General features: G+C 39.3%; 1 protein-coding gene across 1 annotated transcript in view; it reads right to left on the reverse strand.

Moving 5' to 3' along the window:
- mrvi1 (murine retrovirus integration site 1 homolog) overlaps window positions 1–22,173 on the reverse strand; it is a 29,847-nt gene extending 7,674 nt beyond the window's left edge. Inside the window, exons 1-16 of the mRNA XM_010744809.3 lie at window positions 22,124–22,173; window positions 21,936–22,027; window positions 20,932–21,655; window positions 19,684–19,840; window positions 15,541–15,569; window positions 9,143–9,364; window positions 6,226–6,332; window positions 6,085–6,146; window positions 5,237–5,410; window positions 5,081–5,158; window positions 4,906–4,940; window positions 4,640–4,696; window positions 1,963–2,406; window positions 1,778–1,856; window positions 972–1,092; window positions 788–818 (exon numbers count right to left, since the gene is read on the reverse strand). Of these exons, the coding sequence (XP_010743111.3) occupies window positions 788–818; window positions 972–1,092; window positions 1,778–1,856; window positions 1,963–2,406; window positions 4,640–4,696; window positions 4,906–4,940; window positions 5,081–5,158; window positions 5,237–5,410; window positions 6,085–6,146; window positions 6,226–6,332; window positions 9,143–9,364; window positions 15,541–15,569; window positions 19,684–19,840; window positions 20,932–21,627 (2,292 nt within the window). The 5' untranslated portion in view covers window positions 21,628–21,655; window positions 21,936–22,027; window positions 22,124–22,173. The remainder of the gene's footprint in view (window positions 1–787; window positions 819–971; window positions 1,093–1,777; window positions 1,857–1,962; window positions 2,407–4,639; window positions 4,697–4,905; window positions 4,941–5,080; window positions 5,159–5,236; window positions 5,411–6,084; window positions 6,147–6,225; window positions 6,333–9,142; window positions 9,365–15,540; window positions 15,570–19,683; window positions 19,841–20,931; window positions 21,656–21,935; window positions 22,028–22,123) is intronic.
- Between the last annotated feature and the right edge of the window lie 1,343 nt (window positions 22,174–23,516).

The raw sequence follows: 23,516 nt of genomic DNA on the forward strand, positions 1-23,516 counted from the left end.
ACTTAACCAGCATGGCCACCATAGCACTCTACAGTGACATGCCATCCCATCTGGTCTGTGCTTAGTGGGACCATCATTTGTTTTTCAACAGAACAATGACCCAGAACACATCTCAAGGCTCTGTAAGGGCTATTTGATCAAGAAGGAGAGTGATGGAGTGCTGCATCAGATGACCTGCTCTCTACAACCAGCTGACCTAAAACCCGTTCAGATCGTTCCAGGTGACCACTTCATGAAGCTAATTGAGAGAATATGAGAGAAGTGCGCAAAGCTGTCATCAAAACAAAAGAAAAGGTATTTTGAAGAATTTAAAATATAAAACGTATTTTGCGTATTGTTTGCACTTTCTTTCACATGATACCACGTGTGATTTTGTAGATCTGATGTCTGAAATAGTATAAATAAAGAAAAAAACATTTATATACATGATATGTAGACAAAAACTCGCTGCTGAACAACAAGTGAAGACAAGAAGTTACTTTTGGCAGAGTCAGGATAGCTGTTTACCCCTATTTATAGTCTTTATGGTAAGCTAAGGTAAGCAGCTGCTGACTCCAGCTTTGAACTGTACAGACATGACAGTCGTATCAATCTTCTCAAGGAAGGTAAGAAAGTGAAGAAGAGTTTTTTCCAAGTTGTCAAACATCATTAAAATAACAGAAGCACCAGCAAAGTAAATCAGCTGTAGCACGCCTCCTTCACTATGATTGAGAATAATTTGATGTTTTGAGACTTTGTATCTTAATAACATGAAACCACTCAAAGACCGCACAGATCAGATACCAACCTCAACTTCTTTCTCGGTGAGAGGGGGTGCACTGTAATACAAACAAAAAGAAACTGTTAGTGTAATGCACCTGGATATTTTGTACACAGTAAAATGATAAGACATAAGCAGGTTTATTTTTGAGTGATAAAGCAGGACAAACAGACAAAAAATTTACTTAAGCAGCAGTTTGTATGTTACACACCAGCCTGGTAGACCTCTGTGAAGTTTGAGTTTTCTAAGCATCACATCTGAAATGTTTGGCATGGCGTCAGACTTCTCCCTCGCCTCCTCATTACTGGCTGAGTTTGTAGAGGTTGGGGAACCTGCAGACACATTGCATAAATCACTGAAATGACGAAGAACTGAAGAGAATTACCCTTTTCTAGTTTTGAATTTGTGCAAGTCTTCATAAAACCACGTCTTTAAAGTGAGTCATTAGCCCACAAGTGAAAGATATAGGATAGTGAGACTGAAATATAGCAAACAAGCAGCACAAATGAAAAAAAGGTAAAGTCAGTGAAGTGATTCAGTGATGTGAGGTAAAGCAACAACAAAAACGGTGCATTTTATTTCCTTTGAATTCAACTTTTCATTTACAAGGAGAAAAGGGTTTATCTATTTGGTCAATATTTTTTGAACATTTCGGCTGTAAAGTAAAGTGCTTATTATTGGCACATAAGTCCACAGCTCTGCCTTATTCCCAAAGAAAACCAAAAATGCACAAAATCATTTCCTCGTTTTATCTTTCACAGCACATGTGGTCTAACATGCTTTCACAATGATGCCATCTGCTGATGGAAAATGAAAACAGCATTCATTTTTCTGTTATAAGGTTGCCAGTAAATGGGTGGTAGGAAGGAAAAAACAAGCACAGATCATCATAATTTTCTGGCTTGAACAGATTTTCCCTAAGATTCAGGAAGCGCACACTCTTTGGGACATTGCTGAATGGACTGCTGAGAATACTTTCTATCTTACATGGACAAGAGGCCAAACAAAGACTGTCACCTTTTTCCTGTTCAGCAGCTTCACTCAAATCTGGTAACTTGGATCCAACTATGCTTTGGTTACGCAGCAGCTTGTGGTCCTGTATACACAAACACACACATGAGAGCAGAGCATGTTTTGTTTTTCATATTTTACATTTTACTGATAATGACAGTAACATGTAATCTGCTGATCAAATGCTTTACCTCTTTCAGTTTAGACAGTTTATGTAACGGCTGGGTGGGGAGGTCCTTGTACCCTGAAGACTTGAAGACAGAATCCATCGGCTTGTCTGAGAAGGTATCCTCCGGTGTAGGAGGGAAACTTGGGGCTCCATTTCTAGAATTAAGGCCGCCTACAGCATCCCAAGAAACAGCCCTCATTAGTGGAGGGAAGGCCCCAATCGTCTTGATCTCTGCTGTACAGGGGGCCAGTTGAGTAGGGGGTCGGGGGACGGGCTTAGCCACCCCTGTGGCCGGGGCCTGGTTGGAGTTTCGACCAGCTCCCTCATCCCCTTTACCAACTGCTGGAGGACTCTTAGGCACAGAAAGATCATAGTTCTCCTTCTGAACAGCAAAACGAGGTGTTAGAGTCCCAGAGGACACTTTCCTCTTCTCAGTGGGCTTCCAATCCACCAACAGTCTGTTGCCCTGAAGTTAGGAAGATAATAACTATTGTTAATACATTTAGCATTCCTGCTGTGTTAATAAACCTGTAGTATTTGATTTAAATTCAATATTTGCACTGATAAAAGATGCAGTGAACTCATGCATACTGTCAGCACCTTCATAGGGTATGAAACTGGTGATTAAATAAGAGTTTAAAGACAGACTATTATGGGGTGCCGTTTGTAAAGTGGCTCACGCTGAAAATAACAGCAACATTTTGTAACATTTAGCTTCAAACAATGTTTAAAAGACTGGTGTGAATTTTTTAAGAGTCACTTTTTTGCACATTTACAACAATATTTGTCAACTTGGAGATATTTTAAATATTTAAATCCAAATGTTACACCTAAATGTTAGATCTAAATGTTAAATCTAAATCTAAATGTAAATTTAAATCTAAATCTAAATGTTCCTGACCTCCTCGAGCTTTTATTTTGGTACTTCCGGTTACCGACATTTGAATTTGCATATCAGTTAAATATTTAGTTTCACCCGAAGATTCAATAGATTTAACATTTAGATTTAGATTTAACATTTAGATTTAGATTTAACATTTAACATTTAGGTGTATGCGTGAATGTGAAAAAAAGTGAATCTCAAAAATTCACACCAGTTTTTTAAACATTGTTTGAAGCTAAATGTGACAAAATGTTGCTATTATTTTCAGAGTGAGCTGCTTTACCAACGGCACCCTATAGACTATTAGCTGTTCTCTGTGAAGCTGCACTTCACAGCAATGCTTTTAGCTAAATGCTAATGTTAGCATTGCATACAGCTGAGGCCGATGGGAATGTAAATGTACTGTAAATGTACTTTATTTATACAGCCCTTTACAACAGTCCTTTCGGTGTACCAAAGTGCTTTACAGTAGATAATAAATAACGAGAACAATAGGTAAAAAACAAACAAAATAAAAACAATAAAAACAATAAAATGCAACAAAATCAAATAAGAAATTATAAAAGTGTCATCATACTACTGGGTGTTAAAAGCCATCCTAAATAAGTGGGTTTTTAGCTTGGATTTAAAAAGGCCCAGGTCAGAAACGAGACGCATCTCGACGGGGAGCTGATTCCAGAGCCTGGGGGCGGCAACGGAAAACGCTCGGTCACCCCAGTGTTTATATTTTGACCTGGGCACTTCCAGCGACAGTTGATCTTTAGAGCTCAGCGCTCTAGCAGGATTGCGGACAGTTAAAAGCTCAGATAAATATGAAGGTGCGAGGCCATTAAGAGCTTTAAAAACAAATGTTAAAAGTTTAAAATCAATTCTATAAAGGACAGGAAGCCAATGAAGGGATTTAAGAACAGGGGTGATGTGCGCACGTTTGCTGGTGTCAGTTAAAAGACGGGCAGCAACGTTTTGCACAACTTGAAGTCGAGGGATGACTGGGAGATGCCAACATAAAGTGCATTACAATAGTCTAACCTAGAGCTTATTAAAGCATGGATGGCTTTCTCTAGGTCGTGACGGCTTAAAAACATTTTTACTTTGGCCAGGAGACGCAACTGAAAGAAACTAGTCCTGACAACGTTGTTGATATGTTTGTCACACCTGAGGTGACTGTCGAAGGTCACTCCCAGGTTTCTGACAGTTGAATTCAGCTTAGAGGACAGGGTGCCAAGGCCAGCCATCGCAGTATTCCCAAATACAATACACTCAGTTTTGTCATTGTTTAAATGAAGAAAGTTTTGAGCCAACCACTGCTTAATATTGGCAATACAAGCAAACAAACAACATTGACCATTGCTGTTTGGCTTCACTGGCAGATAGATTTGTATGTCATATTTTTCTGATATTTGGTTATGAACAAAATGATCATGATGAATTAAAATTAAATAAAAAATTAAAAGCATGATGGTGATCGAAGCAAAGTCAAAGGATCATCAAAGTCATTACAGTTTAACCTCAGGGAAACGTGAATGTTTGTACAAAACTAAATAGTAATCCATCCAATCAATGTCATGACATTTAAATGAAAACCACAAATGTCAACCTCATAGTAGAAATCAATCAATCAATCAATCAATCAATCGGATGTTTTTTTCTTGACAAAAGTTCACAAGTGAAATGTTTCTTTCTCAGCCAATGTAGGGTTGACAGTGTGTAGGTTCTTTTGCATGACATCAGTCTTCTACAAACATTTATATCAGACAGTGCATCAGAAAATATTTTGTTTGTGTTTATATGAAGAAATGCAGTCGGCGAATCTGACCTCCTGATCCTGAGTCGTTAAGTCATGCTGTTCTCGCACTGAAGGAACCCCCAGAAGCTACAAGAGAAGACAACATATTTTCATTACGTTTCATTATATTATATAAGTATTATTATGACTGATAGGTATTGAGTGACTGATTAAATGAAAATCAGACCGGGCTAATTATTAATGGTTAAGGAATGGTATGTTTCTGTTTGCAGAACACCTTTTCACCAGAGACAATGTGGCATGGATTCTTTTAACAATAATAAAAATGTATTTACCTTCCCAACCGACTGTGAGCTGACATGGATTGCCTCTGTGGTTCCCACAACCGGAAGAGCAGAAAACAACCAATAAAAAATAATTAGAAAACAGGAAACATGGTAAAAATGTTATCAGTGAATATTTATTTTTTGATTGGGTTGAAGAACTTAGACAATGAATGAAGGATATTACCAGTTTGAGGAGCTACAGTCAGAGAGCTGCTTCTAGACGAACATGGTGAGGATGACGGGGTAGGAGTTGGAGAAAGGCCTGTGGAAAAAACACATTTGTTTTAAACTATGCTATGCACAGTATTTATGTCTCTGTGTGTGTTTGTGCATTCACTACCTGTCGGTGACTCAGTAAGGCTGCCGGTGGATCTGCGGCCACGGCGTGTCAGGAAGCGGTCGCTGACCTTCTTGGCCTGTTCGAGCAGCTCCAGGTTCTTCTGTCGATCCTCCTCAGAGAGCTGCAGCTCTGGCAGCTGATCTTTCACCAGGTCGATCACATTACCTGTGCTGTCTGAGTGAGACAACACACACACAGAAAAGCAAAAAAGTGTTATAGACAAACAACAATGTTAATCATTTTTTTTATTAGGTTATAAGGCTCTAAAAAATAAGCGCTCAAATCTGTGAGTGCTTTCGGACTCAAGTCGTTTGAAGATGTTTAAGTGGGATTCTTCAGTATGAGGTCTCATGCCAAGGAATAATTCACAAGCATAGGAATCAGGTGATGGGGGAGTCAAAGATGCTTTTATCTCCACCTCTCTTCAGAAAAGGGCAACAAGATAAACAAAAGTAATCAAAGCAGCAAAAGCATTCAAGGCATGTGGGAGGACACACGACAGATTCATCTCTCAGGAAACTGATGACCAAACTTAGCTGAAATGTTGTGAAGATTCTTGCGGAAATACACAGCTTGAGAGTATTATTCATCCTTAGAGAGACAGATCTTTCAGCACAATGAAACCTGAGCAGTTTTATAATTTCAAAAGTCCCTTTGAAAAGTTCATTTAAAAACAACTTCAACTCTTTTACTATTTACTTCTGGTAAATGTTTCAGACTAAATCAAATGATGCTAATGATAACAAATGATCAAAATAGCTCTCATAATGTCACGGCTATCTTTAGATAATTATAGCTGCAGAGTGTGTGTGTGTGTGTGTGTGTGTGTGTGTGCAGGGTTTACCCACCGACTGTTGTGATGGGTCCTCCAGATGATTTTCTGGCCAGACGAGCTCTGGGACTGTGTGGCCTGAGAGAGGAAACAGTAATGATTCAGACACATTGTCCCTGATTACAGTCATTTAGTGTTTAAGATGGTGGACGATTACCTGGCCTGCTCGAGGGGACGCCCATCCTGCTGGACAATATTGGCCTGCTGTGGGTAGACGATAGTGGGGGCAGACATGACCACAGCTCGACTTTCACTTGGTGTCAACTGCACAAAAAACACAACAAAAGTGTCAAAGTTGCTTTCATTTAACAGTTATGGATATACTGTAGGAATAAAACTAGAAAACATATACTGAGTATTCAACTTTTTTACTCTCACTGTGTTATGGAATTTTCTATCCTTTGGTTACACAGGGCCGCGCATAGGTCTTAGGGTCATAGACAGTGACAGCACTAAATCAGACCAGAGAAGACGCTCTCTCTTTGGTATGTGAGGCCGCTGTTTGGATTGCTGAAGGAGTGCAGGTGCCAGCCTGTCTCAAAGTTGCCTGTAGATCAGGGTCAAAGAAACTGAATGTTGGCCGCCTAGACATAATAGATAGCTAAGTGTTGACTTTCCATTAACATGTCGTTTTTAGGTGCTGCTGTCAGCTGTTTTCACTGAATAAGCTCTAAAAACACTCTGTACTCGACCATCTCAGCACCAAACAGCAGACAGACACAGTTAGCAGCTCAGTGGTAAACATAATGGAGCATTAAAGAGCCTGATATTCCCCCCCCCAAAAGACCTAAAAGACACCAAAAACAGAAGCTGAAAGACTCACATCCAGAAGGAGGCACTTGTCACTTCAAGTTTGCCTTGACAGTTTGTGGCAATCAACTGGCATAATAAAGGCATTTAAACTAGAATTTAAACAAAAAGCTTCTCAACAATGCAGGGCCTCAAAAGCAGGTAAAAATTCACAGCTTTGGTTATACAGAAAATGAGGCATAAGGTGGGAAGAAAGATTCACTTTTTCATTCAAAGAAATCGGTTTATGGTTTGTTTGTTAATGGAGGTGCTTACAGGCTGGACTGGTAAACTGCTGCTCTGCACTGTCACATTCTTAAAGATCATTTGTTAGAACTAGAAACAACACGCAGATCAATTATTTCGAACGTGAATGTCGTCATAAATCTTTTTTTGCAGCACTTCAACGATTTAGACTTGTACTTCTATAAAGTCAGATTTGATGAAAATGGTAAAAATCTAAGCACTGAAAGCAGAGTCTGACACAAAGCTGGGGTGTTGTTTAGCTCAGTTGGTAGAGCCACAGCAGCCCAGGATTTGAATCCGACCTGTGGCTCTTTCCCACATGTCATTCCCCATCTCTCTCTCCCCACATTTCCTGTCACTCTTTAGCTGCATCTATATAATAAAGCTAAAAAAAAAAAAGAAAAAATCTTAAAAAGCCAAAACTTATAAAATGCACACTTCTTATAATACAGTGTCTTTCACTGAACTTCATTAGTACTTTTTAAAAATCCCACACACATCCATAATGCAGGCTGTTTGTCCAGAGCCATAGAATACATTATTCAAATATTTCCACAGGCTAGATTGCAAACTGAACTTGGTGTATTCATGTTTCGTAAAATCCCAAATCCCAGGCTGAAATCAAACACTAACTCCTCTCAAGAGCTTATCTTTGCACTAGAATCCTAATAAAACGATTCCTTCCGATGATAATGCTGCAGAAAGGCCTCAGCTGTGCTGTAATAAAGGTGGATACTTTTAGTGTTGGCATATGCCCTGAAGATTAGATTACACAGCTTCATTACTTTCTGCAGAGAAGTCTTATCTGTGACTGTGTGTTAATGAACGACTGCAGCAGAAGACAATGTTCTCTGAGGGCTTGACTGTTTAACACTTTGCTGTGTGCAAGATGTTCGGTGACTTCTGAATCTGAATCTTAGAGATGTTCACAATTTGAATGGTCAGGTCACCCATGAGATTTCATTTCCATTTATTAAGACTGGTATCATGCATAATTTTATTTCTATTTCTATATTTAGATATTCATCTCTCAAATGCTGCCTGCCCAGCACAATGAGAATCGGAGGAATGTGTGGTACTCAAAGCATCTGAATATGAAGAAATTCAACAAAAATACAGAAACATTGTTCGCATAACTCCAGTTTCACTGGAACCACTTTCAAAAGACAGGCAGGACTGCCTGTTCTGTTCCATATCCTGTTAGAACCAATTTGATGATCTCAACTCAGTTTTATTTTATTTATTCATACAGCGCAAAACCATAAATCACTCATTTTTCTCATGGGGTTTAACAAAGTTTTCACCCTGGACTGAGGATGATTTAATGTGAAAGACAGGCAGGCAGCCTTGACAGACTCATAAAACATTCAGGAATCAGCAGGATTAAAGACTCATTTATAAACATTATGTGAAAAAAAACAACAACAAAAAAACACAGAATCTGTTCCAAAACATAAAATTATGGACTACCTCAATCCCAATATGGTATCTAGAATAACCACATGGAACATTTGTAAGCACAGTAAAAATTAATAAATGAATGGTTAAAGAAAGAAAAATCAATGATTATGACAATATTATGACTTTTAATCATCATCATGAGTAATTATTTTATTCTGTTTAATTATTTTATTCTGTTTTAAAAACTTTAAATTGCATTTGATTCGTTTCATATGTAAATAAAGTTCATGATACTCCTCTTGGCAAATGTATTTCTTTGTAGGTATAAATGGCGGGTGGCAGTATGCTAATTTAATTAGTGGGAATGAACCTGTCATTTTTGAATGACTCTGATTCTGAAAATGTTATGGCTGACTTTTTTTGTCATATTTTGTATGCACATATTACTGAATGAGGCCTGTTGTCCTCTCACTTACCAGGGATTATTCAAATGCTTCGTCTGCTTAACTGAAAGAAGACACTTCACCTCACTTCAGTAGGAACACTGATAGAATGTCCTCACTGGGACGGATTATTCAGTGTCTGTGTTTATGGCCTCACATGCTTTTACAAAAAAACAGAATAAAGTGTGCACTCACTGTACTGGGAGAGCTTGAGGAACTGTCCAACTCCTCTGGGGAGTCCTCTTCTTCCTCGGGCAGTGTGGGCATGGCGGGGGGCAATGAGGGGCGCGAGCGGGTGGAGGGGAAAATAAAAGGTTCTTCAGCAGCACAAGGGGTGTCACAGGACTCCTCAGAGTTAGGATCACTTTGTTCAAGAGGAGATCCCTGCAGCAACTGCTCCTCCTCCTCTTCCTGGAGCTGCAAGATACACAGACACATGTGTGTTGTTATACATGAGTACACGCATGTGCATCAGATGAGTAAACGTTCTCAGTCATCAAACAGGGACAGATCTTTTTCCCTGAGAAAATGAAATGCACATGAATGGAGATATTCAGAAGGAAGTCTTCTCTTGTCAACCACAGCTAAAAAAAGATACAGTAAAAACAAATCCCAATATAGCTTCATTCTTCATTCAGCAGTATTAGCAACATTTCCCAACAGCCTGTTAGAGAAACATAAACTCCATCTTGAAACTACATTTTCCGATGAGTCAATTGGATGGCCTTAAATTCTCACAATAGTAAAAGGACACATTTCCAGTTAGGACATGGAAATAGATATAATTAAATACTACAGTGGAAAAATGTCACCAAAGATTTAATCAGCCATGCCTTCAATAAGGTACAGTTGGTGAAGAAAATGTAAATATTCGCTTAAAAGTATAGAGAGTAGAGTTTCTGACCACTAGTAGTGCTAATGAGCAATGTTTGGTTTGCACGAGGATGCATATACACGCATGAAGGAGAAAAGCAACGCAATTTACATCCTGCTGTTTGTTTTCATGTTATTCCATGATGTACAGGCGGCCATAACACAGCAATGTACACAGTGAATGTGCAAACTATCACGCTGAAAATGTTTTATGAGGAAGGAAGTGCGTGCAACATCTTCGTTAGACCTGTAATTATGCACGCTGTTTTTTTTTTTAATGATAAACACTGGAATGTTTTATGGTGCACTTTTGTTTGTTTATAAGAAAACGCTGCAGGGCACCTGTAAGTTGTGAATATATTTACTTTAGCTTCCTTCAGAGGGAAAATGGAAGAGAAAAAGATGAATCTCTGATTTTGTTTTGTTTTTTAGCTGTGGAAAACAATGAAATATTAATTCGATTCTTAGACTCGAGGAGTAACAAACAACAATTTAATCATTATCTGAACGATGCTCAGTGAAGCAACACACACAGACTAAAGCCTAGAAAATTCTCACAGCATGAGCGATCGAACATGCAAATAAATTCACTCATGACTGAGCCTGTGACGTCAAGGTTAAATGTGTTCTTCTTTCCACACATCAATGTTCATTAGGTAGTTTCCATTTTGAACAAAAACTGTCTGACTGGGATGCACTGGGTTGTTATAAAACATTGACTTGCTCTCATGGGCTGACTGAGGCAATGAGCTCCTGAGGGACAGTGTAAAACAAACAGAGGGCCTTGTAGATAAATTATGAAAGGAACAAACACAAATATAAGTGCATGCTGTGAGGAACAAGCATGGAAGACAACTGAGAGGAGACAAGGTTATGCCATGCTAAATGTTTTTTTTTATATATTTCAAGCTCATCAGTAGTGTGAATTTCTACAAGATACAGTATGTTCAATATAAATTCAGCAAACAACAACTAAAAAGAATGACGAGTCATTTAGCTATGATGAGACAGAACTGATTAATCACTGCAACAGACAAAATTCTACAAAAATGCATATTTAGTGGATGATATTTATTTATTTATATATGTATATTTATATAATTTTAGCCAAAGTAAGGAGAATGGAGGCTACATATACTCTTAGCATCAATGATTATTTGTGCATATTATGGTCCATGCAAATATATGTTATTAACATATGTCTGCTTATGTTTAAATCTTTTCCAAATAAAATTCTAATGATATCAACAATTATCTTCTTATGCAATCAATCTGCTGATCATTTTCTCAGTTAATCACTTAGTAATGAAATAATTTTAAAAAATACAGTCTAGTTGCCCTTGGTTCAACGTGGCCTCTTCAAATGTCACTTCAGTGGTGCCTGGAGAGGTTTTTTTTTTTTTAAGTGGCCCGTCCATCAAAGAATAAACAGCCTAAAACTGATCCAATATTATTTACACATTGTCACTTAATTTCTGCTGCTTGACTTCAGGGAGTAAGGATCATTATGAAATCAACATTAGCCACAGAAGAGATGAGAGTACATAATTATGTATTTGAGTAAAGTATTCATTATTCCTTACTCCATCCACTCATGATAATTGTAACTGAAAACTATGTCATGTTTTTCCCATCCTAGGAAAAAATCACCCCGCAGAACACTACTGAATTATAAACATTATAGAATCAGTAGGTAGAAGCTGTGTATCTGCATGCACCACTGATTTCCACTGGTGTTTATCTGCAGTAGTAACCCTGGCTCACTAAACTAAAAAGAAACAAGACCTAATTTAGTTCAATTGTATGTGCGTACAACTTGTTTGAACCATCGTTTCAATTTGCAGCTCTTCCATTTTTAGTAACAAATTCATGCAAATCTAAACGCAGAGCAGATTTAACCCTCCGAAGGAGCACAGTGCACTCAGAGTCTGCACATCGTCAGAGACAATCGCACTGGATGCTAATGTAGTCCCCGTTCGTTTGGTCTGACCAAAAATAGAATTATTTCCATATTCACGACCAGCACAGGTGTGGTTAAGTCTTTGTTGTCGGTCACATAGACCAGCTGATGAATAAGGCGTGTGGGAGAGTGAAAGGTGTGATGAATTACTGGTTATTTCAGAGGTATGGCATGCACTTTACACGAGGCAAATCCTCGCTCCCAGATTATGCAGTGTGCTGTTCAGTGTCATCACAAACATGACAAGTTCTTGGGAACATATAGGGACAGAAAAGGCTGTGAGTCACTGAGAGGAAATGGGTTGTTTAACTGACTCCCAGCGAGCTGCGAGGATATTTCCTGACTACAAGAATACTGTCAGGATTAAATTTGCTGCTCTTTGGCGGCCTGCAATAGCGTTTAGAACTGAAGTTTTAACAAAGTTTCACTGCCCTGCTGTGATCACTTAAGAAATATTCAATCTCTTGCTGGTGAGGAAAGCAAGAGCATGTGTATTTTGGGCTAAATCACTCATTCAATGTGATTCTCATACCTGAAAGTATGAAGTATCATTTTAGTCTGTTAGAGCAGAAGACATCAGCTTTGAGGTTCAACCGCAGATATAAATATGAGAGTGAGTCACCAGATATTTTCAACATGATTATCTAATTACCCCTGGAGCTGAGGGGGGTTTGATAACAACCTCCTGAATCTTTCATGGCTGACTAAACATATACTCTTAATTTATTTTAATTTAACCATTTCTTTCGTTCTTTCATCAATGTTGTACTTTCCCCACAGATGTAACAGTTGGTTTCTACCAACATGGGCCAAGCAAGAGAGAGGAACAATTAGACAAAGACATTAGCGATCATTTCAATTTGTATCTGAGAATTTGTGTCTGAGAACCACCAGAACCACAGTGCTGACAGAGGAAGAAAAAAATACCGCCTCATGAAAAATGACCAACCTGCCTTGCAGGAGGCTCGACGGTGCCGATGGTTTCCCCGGCAGACCGTGAGACTGAGATAAATATCGCAGAGTAATTGAATCACTCCGATTATTTCCTGTCAGGAGGGACAGACAGGACAGAACATACAAGTCTGAACACAGACAAACGCTGCACCACAACTTCCTCAAGGACATGGAAGTCTTGTTCTTACACTCATCTTCTAAAAGAAAACACATCTGTCTGTCAGGAGCATCAGAATTAGCTTCTCATTGCAACCAGGCCGAGCTGTCTCTTCCCTCAGAGGGAGACGAGGGAACCGGCACCCTCCTCCTCCCTTCCTCTGTTACATAAGCCCACTCCCTCTTGCCAGATTTGTTTAAAATTTGGTTGTGTGAAACACAGAATACAGGGCCAGCAGAGGAAGTGGTTGCTACACAGACCCACAGTTTGAGATAACACTGCAGGGGAAGTGTGAGAAAGAAGAAGAAATGGACGTGAAGACATGTACAATCAGGGGAGGTTAGATGACATTAAAAACCACACACCAAAACAGAAGAAAGATGACAAAGAGTTTCACTTCCAGACAAATACTAGATTATGTAAACTCACCCCGGCAGTTACAAGTCCAGAAATACACCACCATGCACAAGTTTGACACAGCTGCAGAAACGCTAACAGATAGAGCCGAACCTCTTGTACTCCTGCGTCCACCTTTAACCATCACCCACTAAGACCCCACACAAGTCCACACAGCCAGATCATCTGAACCTGTCCACAGAGAGCACGCACATTACCTGAGTCCACCACTAGCGCTGTAGAGAAACACACACACTCCCGCTGATCTCTCCAACTCAGACCGACTTCCCACAGTCAAACTGTCACTCTAAGCCCTTTCCTCAGAAAACTCTATCCTCGGGGCTTCTCCTTCCTTCTCCCGTCCCCTCTGTTCCCTGTCTTTTTTCAGCAGCAGCCTCTCTTTCACTCCTGGGAGCTTTGACCATTTAAGGAGAAGGGCTCTGGATGCCTCTTTGGGCTGCTGTGGAGTGTGTGTCTATGTGTGTTTGTGTGTGTGTGTGTGTGTGTGTGCTGCTGCTGCTGCTGCTCCACTGATCATCCCTCAATTTAAAACCTGAAGAAAGTTATAAAAGTATGTTGTATTTTTCTGCAGGGTTTGTTTGGTTTCTCTAATCACAGTGTGGGAGCAGCAGGGGATTAGTCTGTGTGTGTGTGTGTGTGTGTGTGTGTGTGTGTTGTGTGGGAGCATGTTTGTGAGAGATTGATAGATAGATAGATTCTGCCTGCCTGAACTGTGTTTACTCTGCATCCCGAGAGGAATCCACACATCCACTTCTGGGCTCTTGAAGTTCATTATTGTTTGGTAAATGGGATTGTCAAACCCTGCACCATTCGTGCTGCCTTTTAGTGGTGAGAGATTTAAGTTTGAAGTGCTACGATCACCCTGAATTTTGTGCAGGGGGGTCAGAGGTGGGCAGAGCACAGCAGTCACATTGTTTGGAGGAGCAGAACTGATGTTCATATCGAATCACAGTTTGAATGAACTTGAGCTGATCATTTTAAGTGCTGCAGGGTGAAAGAACTTTGATTATCAAAGAAGAGATTTGTGCAAAAAATAAATAAAGATGTGAGTGAATATCTTCTTTTAACTTATTTAGGCACTGACACTGTGTCGTTTTACTCAAAGCCAGTGGTATTCAGATTCTTTACTAAAGTAAAAATTGCAGTATAACAATGTAAAATTACTTTATTGCAAGTAATATCCCTTCATTCAAAATGTTACCTAAGTGAAGTATTTAATGTATTTGTCCTGCAGAAAATTGTCCCCTGTGACTGAAATATCTGCATTATCAGACTATTAATATTGATGAATCAATGTGTGATTAGCATTTTACTGCTGTAGGTGTAAGTAGTTCCTTTTTAGTTTAAAGTGAAGTAGTTTAGTCCAGTGGTTCCCAAACTCTGGGTTGTAGGTGGAGTCACAAAATAAATTTGAGAGCCATTTGATCGACTGGGGAGGAAAAAAAAACCCCACAAAGCTCTGCAACACAAATATGTATTCTATTATTAAATATTTGATCATCAAGCCGTCATCAAACTATTTGCAAGATCTGAAGGGAAAAAATCTCTTTGATGTACTGTTATCTGAAAAGAGATAAAAGTAAAAACCGGCAGTTACATTTTGTAATTTATGTATTGCCAAATAAATGTTATTCATGTAAAATCTTAATCTGAAAAGGACAGTACATGTATATTAACTTTATATAATATTCACGCCATATTGAAATTGCAAGCAGATAATAGATCATACATACATGATACAGTGTTGTAATGATGTAAAATGTCTTCGTAGAAAACTTGATAAATACAGCACATTGATAAACACTTGCTGCTCATATCAGGTATAAGTACATTATAGTGTGTTATAAACCATTTACTGTAACTTAATGTATAGTGTTACTCTGAATAGTAACTAGAAAATATAGTTGTCTGATTAAAATTACATTAAAAAGAACAATATTCCCTTCTGAATTGTAGTGGAGGAGAAGTACAAAGTAGCAGTACCTAGAAAATTGAACTTGAGTTAATGTACAATAGATGTTGTTCACCTCTGCCCAAGCCACAAAACCAAACTGCACTTTATCATGAGAGAAAGAGGTAAACAGTATCGTATCCATTTAAAAGAAATCACATCAAGCCAGATCAAAAAACACAAAAGATACACAGACACACAACACGGTAGACATTTGGTCCTGCCTCTAAATACAGAAATAATTATATATTTTACTGCAGTAGAGCTGGAGAGAGTCTTACCTTGCTGCAGCTGCCTTGTCCTGAGCCACCTGTTGAAGCCAGAGAACAGACACACAGTGAAAACAGTTGATTTGCATTTAACAGGAAAGCATGTGCGATGCAAATGTCATGAGACGGTTTAAAAAAGACCCAAAAAAACAGAGCAGGTCAGAGCGCGAGAGAGAAACAGAAAGAGAAAACGAATAGGGATGAAATAAATTTTCTGTCCTGTGAGAGGCTGTTTCTGTCAGTGTGATATTGATCTAATTGGTACAACTGTAACTGTAACTCTTGTTTCAGGAAGTATCTCACCCCCACCCCTCCTCCACCTCTGTAACTAGGGGCAACAAGAACCTGGCAACCATTTCGAGTACACAAGGTTCTTGATCCGCTGGTTGAAAGCTTTTGGCCCCAAGTAAAGGCTAGTGTGTCCTCTGCTTTACGTGCTCTCAGGTTGGTATTATTGTGATACCTGTGACTCATTCACTGAACAACAATATGGCACTTAATTAAAGAGGAAAGGAGTACAAATGAACCAGTACAACTTCACCGCTTTAATGTTACTTATTTGATGGCACCACATTCAAGAAATGGAAAATAGATTTCAGAAACTAGAGTAATGCAAAATATTTAACTTCATAAATTGTCACACAAAGCACTGACAAAACAAAAGATAGTAGTAGATGCTTGGAATGTGTTGGCAGAAACTTCCACGAGTTTGCCCTAATTTAACTTCATTTTCACTTCAGACTCTGTCAGATGCTTTTGTTTTTCTCCCCACATACAAAATATTCCTGAAAGCGTTCAACCTCATCGTACACATTAATTCACATTCCAGTGATTTTTTTTCCCCCTCTTATTTATTCACCATCAAAGAACATTAGAGGCCCACTTTTCTAAATAATTTACATTCAGCCCAATGGATCTTTAATCATCACACAACCAGACTGTGTCTTCTTTTAAACAGCAACATAAAACCTAAAAAGGTTTTATTTCTTTGAATGTTACAGTGATATGTCTAAAGTTAATATCTCATATTAATGTTTTATTGGTGTAAGGGAGATAAGGGAGGGTATAAAATAACTTTAAAAGCCTTAATGGAGGAAAAGTGCTCATAGTGCTCTAGCTGGCACGGGAAATACAAAAGCACAGGCACAGGTACTGCAGGACTGACAGACATTTAAAAGCTCATTGTCTATCATTGTTAGTAATGCCGTTTGCGTCATAGATGAGGTTTGTTTTGGATGTTTTACTCGTGGCTCTCTGGATGGGAATGTCAGTCACTCCAGACTGAAATATCTATCTATCACTGTAGAATGGATTGTCATGGCATTTTGTATAGACATTAATCCCCAGAGGCAGAATCTTATTGACTTTGATGAATCCTAGTGCCACCATGAGGCTGACATTGAGAGTTTATCAAAACATTAGATAATTAATGAATGTTAGACTCATTGATGTCACTTTGCTCTCAATGTACCTACACAGATATAGGTATGCAGCTAAAAACAAGGAGTGTGTGGCAGATAAACACAATTTTAAATTAGTATATACAGACAAATATATATATCTATATATAGATAGATATACATGTATGTATATGTATATATGTAGAATATAGCATATATGCATGTCTCATGCATTCTGTATGTGCCTATACAGCAGATGTTATGTACATATAGCTCAACACATATATCAAACTGCATCCAGAAGATGTTAAAACTTGTTTTAAGAAGTCTCAATCAATAAACTGCTGAATTTAAAGTCTGTGTAAAGGCAATTCACAAGAGATTTCTTTCAAAATTAAAATATTTGCTGAAAACGTGAAAAGACTTTGAAGGATACATTACTGAAATTTGGAGTTAGAGGTTTAAACAGTTTTTCACCAGTTTTCAGTCCAGGATATTTGACCCTGAGCATACCCCTGCACCCCTAGCATAGAGATAGAGATGAATTCATCTCGCTCAGAGTGTTTCGAAGTTAGTCATGTCATTTTCTGAACTCATCTGACACATTTCAGTCACTTCAAAATTGCTTCTTGACTGCTCCCATGAGTGGGCTTGGCTTCAGCACATTCAGCGGACACGCTCCCACAGTCCTGGAGCTGCTCATTTTTACTTGAAATTTGGCTGCATGGTTAATAACACTTTCTTCTTTGGTCTGACAAACTCAGAACACATATTTGTTCTTACTTTAAACATATTGTTTTCTTCGGGAGTTAATCATTAAAGTAGCTAACGAGTCAGCCATCTTGCTTCCTTCCATCTCTGTTGAGAGTTGGACGTGTGCAGTACCAATCGGGCGGGAGGTACGCATCAGGCAGTGACAATACTATGATCAATATCACTGTATATCACACCTGCTTAACATAAGCATGTTAGCATTTTGCTCAAAGCACCACAGAGCCACTAGCATGACTGTAGACTGTTAGTTGTATTACTCTGTGTATTTGCTTGTCCTGCTACATTTATCCTTTATCTTGTCTACTGTGGTTATGCTTATCAAATGTTATTGTATGTATCCATTTTGTAATAGCTTTTATTAGGTTTCTTTTCATGCATGCTGTATCCTAAAATACATGCTACGTGGTTGATTCTTCTTGAGCTCATTAGTTTCTTTTAATGTTGTCACGTCCAGGGATTGCAGATGAAGCCTTTTGGTGAAATCTGGCACATTTTACATCAAACTGATGTTAATTAATCGGTACTGACCCGGATGAATAAATTAAAGTATTCTTGCTAACATTTAAAGCTTACTGTGTAGGGAGAAACCTTCCTCACATTAACATTAACTGTACTGTTTTATACAACATCCACATATTAAGGTAACAGTACAGTAATATCAAACTAGCACAGCTTATATCAACGTTTATGACAGCACTATATGTTTATTGCCCATCCAGCTGCAGCCATGATGTAGATACAGCTTCATTTGGTAAGCAAAAAAAAAAAGCCCACACCCATAGGGACTGGACATAGTTTAGACAGAAGGCCCTAAAATAAACAAACAAGTGGACATGGAGACGCCTACTGTCTGTTGATTTACAATATAATTTCCCCCTCCGCTCTGTGTCACCCTTTCTTTGGACAAAAACGTATTGCACTACGATTTGAAATAAAGTCAAAGAAAAATCACATGTAATCTTACAAATGTTTCGAAGTTTAACATTTAGAGAATTGCACTTAATTGCTGGCATTAATGTTTGTAGGTTCATATGAAGCTGGAGCCAGAAGATGGTTAGCTTAAAGACTGTAAAGAGGGGGAATCAGCTAGGCCGGCTCTGTGAAAGCAACACTGTTATTTTAAATATATCACATTTAAGTAATATAAAGTATGATCTTGAATGTTTTCTGTTTGGATTACACAAACAAGATATAATGTTTTAATTGGGAAGCTTTAGGAGTGCTTGTACATGGACTTTGGACAGAACCAGGCTAGCTGTTTCCCTCTGTTTCTAGTCTTTATGCTAAGCTAAGCTAACTGGCTGCAATCTGTAGCAATATTAATCTTCTCAACTGATTCGCATGAAGAAAGAATTTGAGAAGAAAATGAGAATTAAATGTGCTACTCTTGAAGAAAGTACATTCTTTTACACATACGTCAGTTCCATTTTTGCTGTCAGTTTCCATCACTGTAACGTACCTAGAAGCCTCCAGGCACTGTGTACGTTGTGAGCTACAGATCCCACATTTCTCAGCCTCTTTATATAAACTTTCTCAAAGCACTTCAGAACAATTCAGGCGTAAATGTAATGTGGGCTGCACCACAGGCACTGAGAACAGGACTTAGAAAAACATTGTTTTTGACCAACACATTAAAAAAAAAAAAGTGGTAAAATTAAAAAAGGATGTAGCTAAAAATACTTAACCTTCACTGTGTTTACAAAAGAAAATCATTTTAACCTCCCCCTATTTCCCCCATGGCCCCATCTGATATATAACATACACTCCCTCAGAGCTTATTCTCTCTTCCTCCTCACTGTACCAGCTGTTGTGTGCAATGTAACTATCTGCTCTGCCTATTTTCAGACACCCTCAGGGGTTACCAGTAGAGGAAAAGGAAGTAGCTTTAATTCATCTGTGTCTCAGTGTACCCCTGAACCGCGATAACACTGAGGCTATATTTCTGTAATGCAGCCATATTTCTGTAATGCAGCCATCATACCATTCATGGGTAGCTGTGAAGGCTCGCTGACTTCTGGGATTACAGGAGATGGAGGAGGACTCTCTGTTCTGTCTCCATCTTCAGGCTCCACATTGGATTCATCCGTAAAGCCTGCCACATCTGTTCCAGGATCATCTGGCAGACTGAGGCCTGGAGACTTACATATGATATGTTAAGAGGGACAACAAATCAACTTCATGTGTAGGAATTTTATTATGTAAAATTCAGTGGACACATGCACACATGCAAATTGATCCTCAGTTGTGGATGGACATAAATATTTGGACACTCCCGTACAGTGCTACTTTTAATCTAGGGGTCGGCACCTCTACAAGGGGTCACAAGATGATCAGTAATAATAATAAATTCTCTAATTTCTGTTATTACATGTCTTTTTTGAATACTCCATTCTGATTTGTCAGTGGTCTGTTATTTCTGAACTCTGATCTCTAACAGGCCAACACAGTTCTGATCATAGACTCTGGAGGACCACGTCTCTCCACAAAATATTGATTTCTCTTGTAATAAACAGGTCATTGTTGCAATACAAACTCATTCAGGGTGATTTAATTTTTCATGAAGTACATTATCACTTACTTTTGTAGGCCATTAAAAATGATACAAATGAAACCAGAAAAAATTACACTTTAAACTGTTCATAACTCAGACACCCTGTGATAAGGACTAACCTGACCTCGTATCAAGGGCTCATGCCACAGGTTTACAGGTAATGTGGCTTGTGAGAGCCTTTTATGGAAACGTTTTTTTTTTTATGTTTCACAAAGGCACCAATAATCTCTGCATGAGGAAGATTTGTTAGTAAAATGAAAAATGGACACACGCTTTTTTGTTGTTGTCATGAAGGTAGTGTCATAACCTCAACTCGAAACCTTTCATAGCAGCAGGATTTATTTTGGCAGTTTGAGCTCCCACAGGAGTGTTATGAGCTCTACATGACAAAATGAATCCCTGATTTAAAAACATCTCTGGGCAGCACTTTGAGAAGAAATCTAGATTACGTTATGAGCTAAAATCTTCCCTGTTGTTCATGTTTCAAAATTGATTGGATGGTTCTGGACACCTATGACAGTAATACATTTGATTTTACATTTTCCACATTATCCGGAACCACATTATTTTACGTGACATTTAATTAAATTAAGATATGATCAAACATACAGACATACAGTACATTTTTGCAGAGCAAAACTTTAATTTACTTGTTATTCTAATTAACTCTTAACAAACCTGAGCTGGTTCTTCTGTGATTCTGGCCTCCAGAACGTTCAGCTGTTTGTCAGTGTTGGTTGCTCGGTGAAGAGCCTCCTCCACCCTCTGGGTGATGCTCTCCATCCTCACTCTCACCTGGCTCACCCTCTGCTCACTCTCTCTCACCAGTTCAGCGGTCTGCAGGGCGCTGTTGACCATCGCCTCCATCCTTTTTAGGGTCGCCAGAAGGCCGTCTGTGGTTACCCGAAGCTGTGTTTGCTCCTGCTCTGAGGTTGCTCCACCTGTAATCTCCGTGGCCACTGCTGCATCCCTCTGATCCTTCACAACCTTCTCCACAGCTCTGTCTGGTTCTCCTCTCTCAGTGTTGGTTCCCTGGTCGATACGAAGAACTGCACTGATGTTTTTCTGCTCGGCGATGCACTCCTGTGCAGATTTTAGAGAGGCTTGCAGGTGGCGGACCTGCTCCCTCATATCAGTGATCGTCTGCTCTGCTTGATGGAGCTTTGCTTGTGTCTCAGAGACCTCTTGGACAGATGGGGTTTCTTGTGTCCGGGCCTTAGCCCCCCCTACGCTGCAGGCTTTCCACCAGTTCACCACAGCCACCTTCTTGGACTCTTGAATCTGAGTCTGGCTCCCAGTCTGGCTTTTCTTTTGCTCGTTTTGGTCCCGTGCTCTCCACCGCTCCTCCACCTTCTCCCCTTTCTCCTCCCACATACACTTGTGCAGCTCCAGCTCCTGAAGCCTGAAACCACCACCATAGCTTTATAAACATCTCCTTTACACACTGTTATGTCTGTAGTTACCAAGGGGTACTAAAACTGCACTTATCCCTGATAGAGTTTTACACACAGAAGATAGAGAGATACCTCTATGGGTTACGTAAGGACGATGCCCATAAATACACTGTCACAACCAGGCACAAATTTTATTAGCTGGTGGAAGCTTCTCAGAACAGAGACTAACATCAACCAAATCCAGTCTGTTACCATAACAGGAGAAAGGGAGGTAAAAAACTCACATACACATTGACAAGCTGCTGCTTGATGCTTGCCTGTTGCTGTTGGCGGTGAGGAAAAGGCCTCTCCTGTGTTTCTACAGGAGCAGAGTCCTGTGTCTGAGAGACAACACAAGAACGATAAGACCGATTTATCCACAAACATGTCCCTGCATGTCATAATTATCCTCTGTTAACTGCCTTCTCTCTCCTCACCCTCTCAGGATACTTATTGTGCAGAAAATGAGCTATTTCTGCAGACTTGATCCTGTGGATGATGCTCTGAATATCATCACTGTGTGTGTGCAGGGATGGGAGGCTGATGTCGTCCAGAGCTCTGTGATGCTGCTGCAGACAAAGACGGTGTCATGAAACAGAAAATGAACATGAAAAGTAAAATGAAAAGGTAACCTGCGGACAGCGAGCGCCTCATACCTGCTGCAGATCCTGCATCTCGCTCTGCAGAGAGCGGTGGTTTGGAGGATCTCGACTGTAGAGAGTCTGAGGGCTGATGCAGTTTCTGTCATACCTGCCGGAAACACGGATGGAGCTTCAACACTCAAGACTATTTGTGCAGTTTATACACAGAATGTTTCATATCGAAGAAAGAAACCTTTCTAGCTGACACATCCCTCTCTTAAAGGGCACTTCTTACACTGATAATGACAGGGTAATAGTAATACCCCGGTGATGTCATCTTGGACTTGAGACTGACAAAATCTGCGTTATAAACCTCAAGCTATGGGGTTTGAACCTTTTGGGTATGACTATTAGTTTATGAGGCAGAGTGGGTCTTAAAGATGCCACTGTTGGAGCTGCAATATGGGAAATGTAGGATCCAGTGTTGACCCATAATAGAGACACAAGTCAGGATATCTCGGCCTCTGCTGCTTTGATTTGATCATTCTTTTTGTGAGTCTCCCGACTTTATCAACCTACATTACTAAACTGCAGAAAGACTACTGCTCAACTTTATGCTCGTTGACAAATGATAAAGACCGGTGAAAAAAGTACAATTATCATTGTGATTGGTCCACTTCATTGGTGGCAGACTAACCAGACTTTTATATAAAGCTGAGGTTCAATCTGAACCAAAGCAGATCAAAGACAAGCCTTTTTTAGTACACGTGCAGTAACACTCAGTTCCAGCTGACAAGCATGATTTATAAACAATACCTCAAAAGAACTTGGTGTGAATGTTCCTGTAATCTCATCAGCTCAGACTGCAGACCCTGAAACACCAGAATATATATGTGTTGAATAACAGCCAAAAATGTAAATGCAAAATCCAAACACATGTTTGGACAGGAACACAAATTCCTTTCATGGTTTAACATGATGTATTGTATCCACGCTACACACTACTATGTTATAATATGTCAAATAAGATTCACTTAATTCCATTTTACCAAAACTTCCACAAGGGTCAAACATACCTCAATCATGTTGTGGTTCTCCACATGAGAGCTCTTCATTTTATCCATAAGGATGTCCTTCTGCACGGGAAGATTTCAAAATAAAGTTAAGAGTTAAAGTAAAAATGTGAACTGGTTTTTGTTTTCTGATGAAAATAGACCAACCTTTGTGATTTCTCTGTCTCTCAGCGTCA

The sequence above is a fragment of the Larimichthys crocea genome, chromosome VIII (assembly GCF_000972845.2).
Source record: "Larimichthys crocea isolate SSNF chromosome VIII, L_crocea_2.0, whole genome shotgun sequence".
NCBI classification, from domain to species: domain Eukaryota; kingdom Metazoa; phylum Chordata; class Actinopteri; family Sciaenidae; genus Larimichthys; species Larimichthys crocea.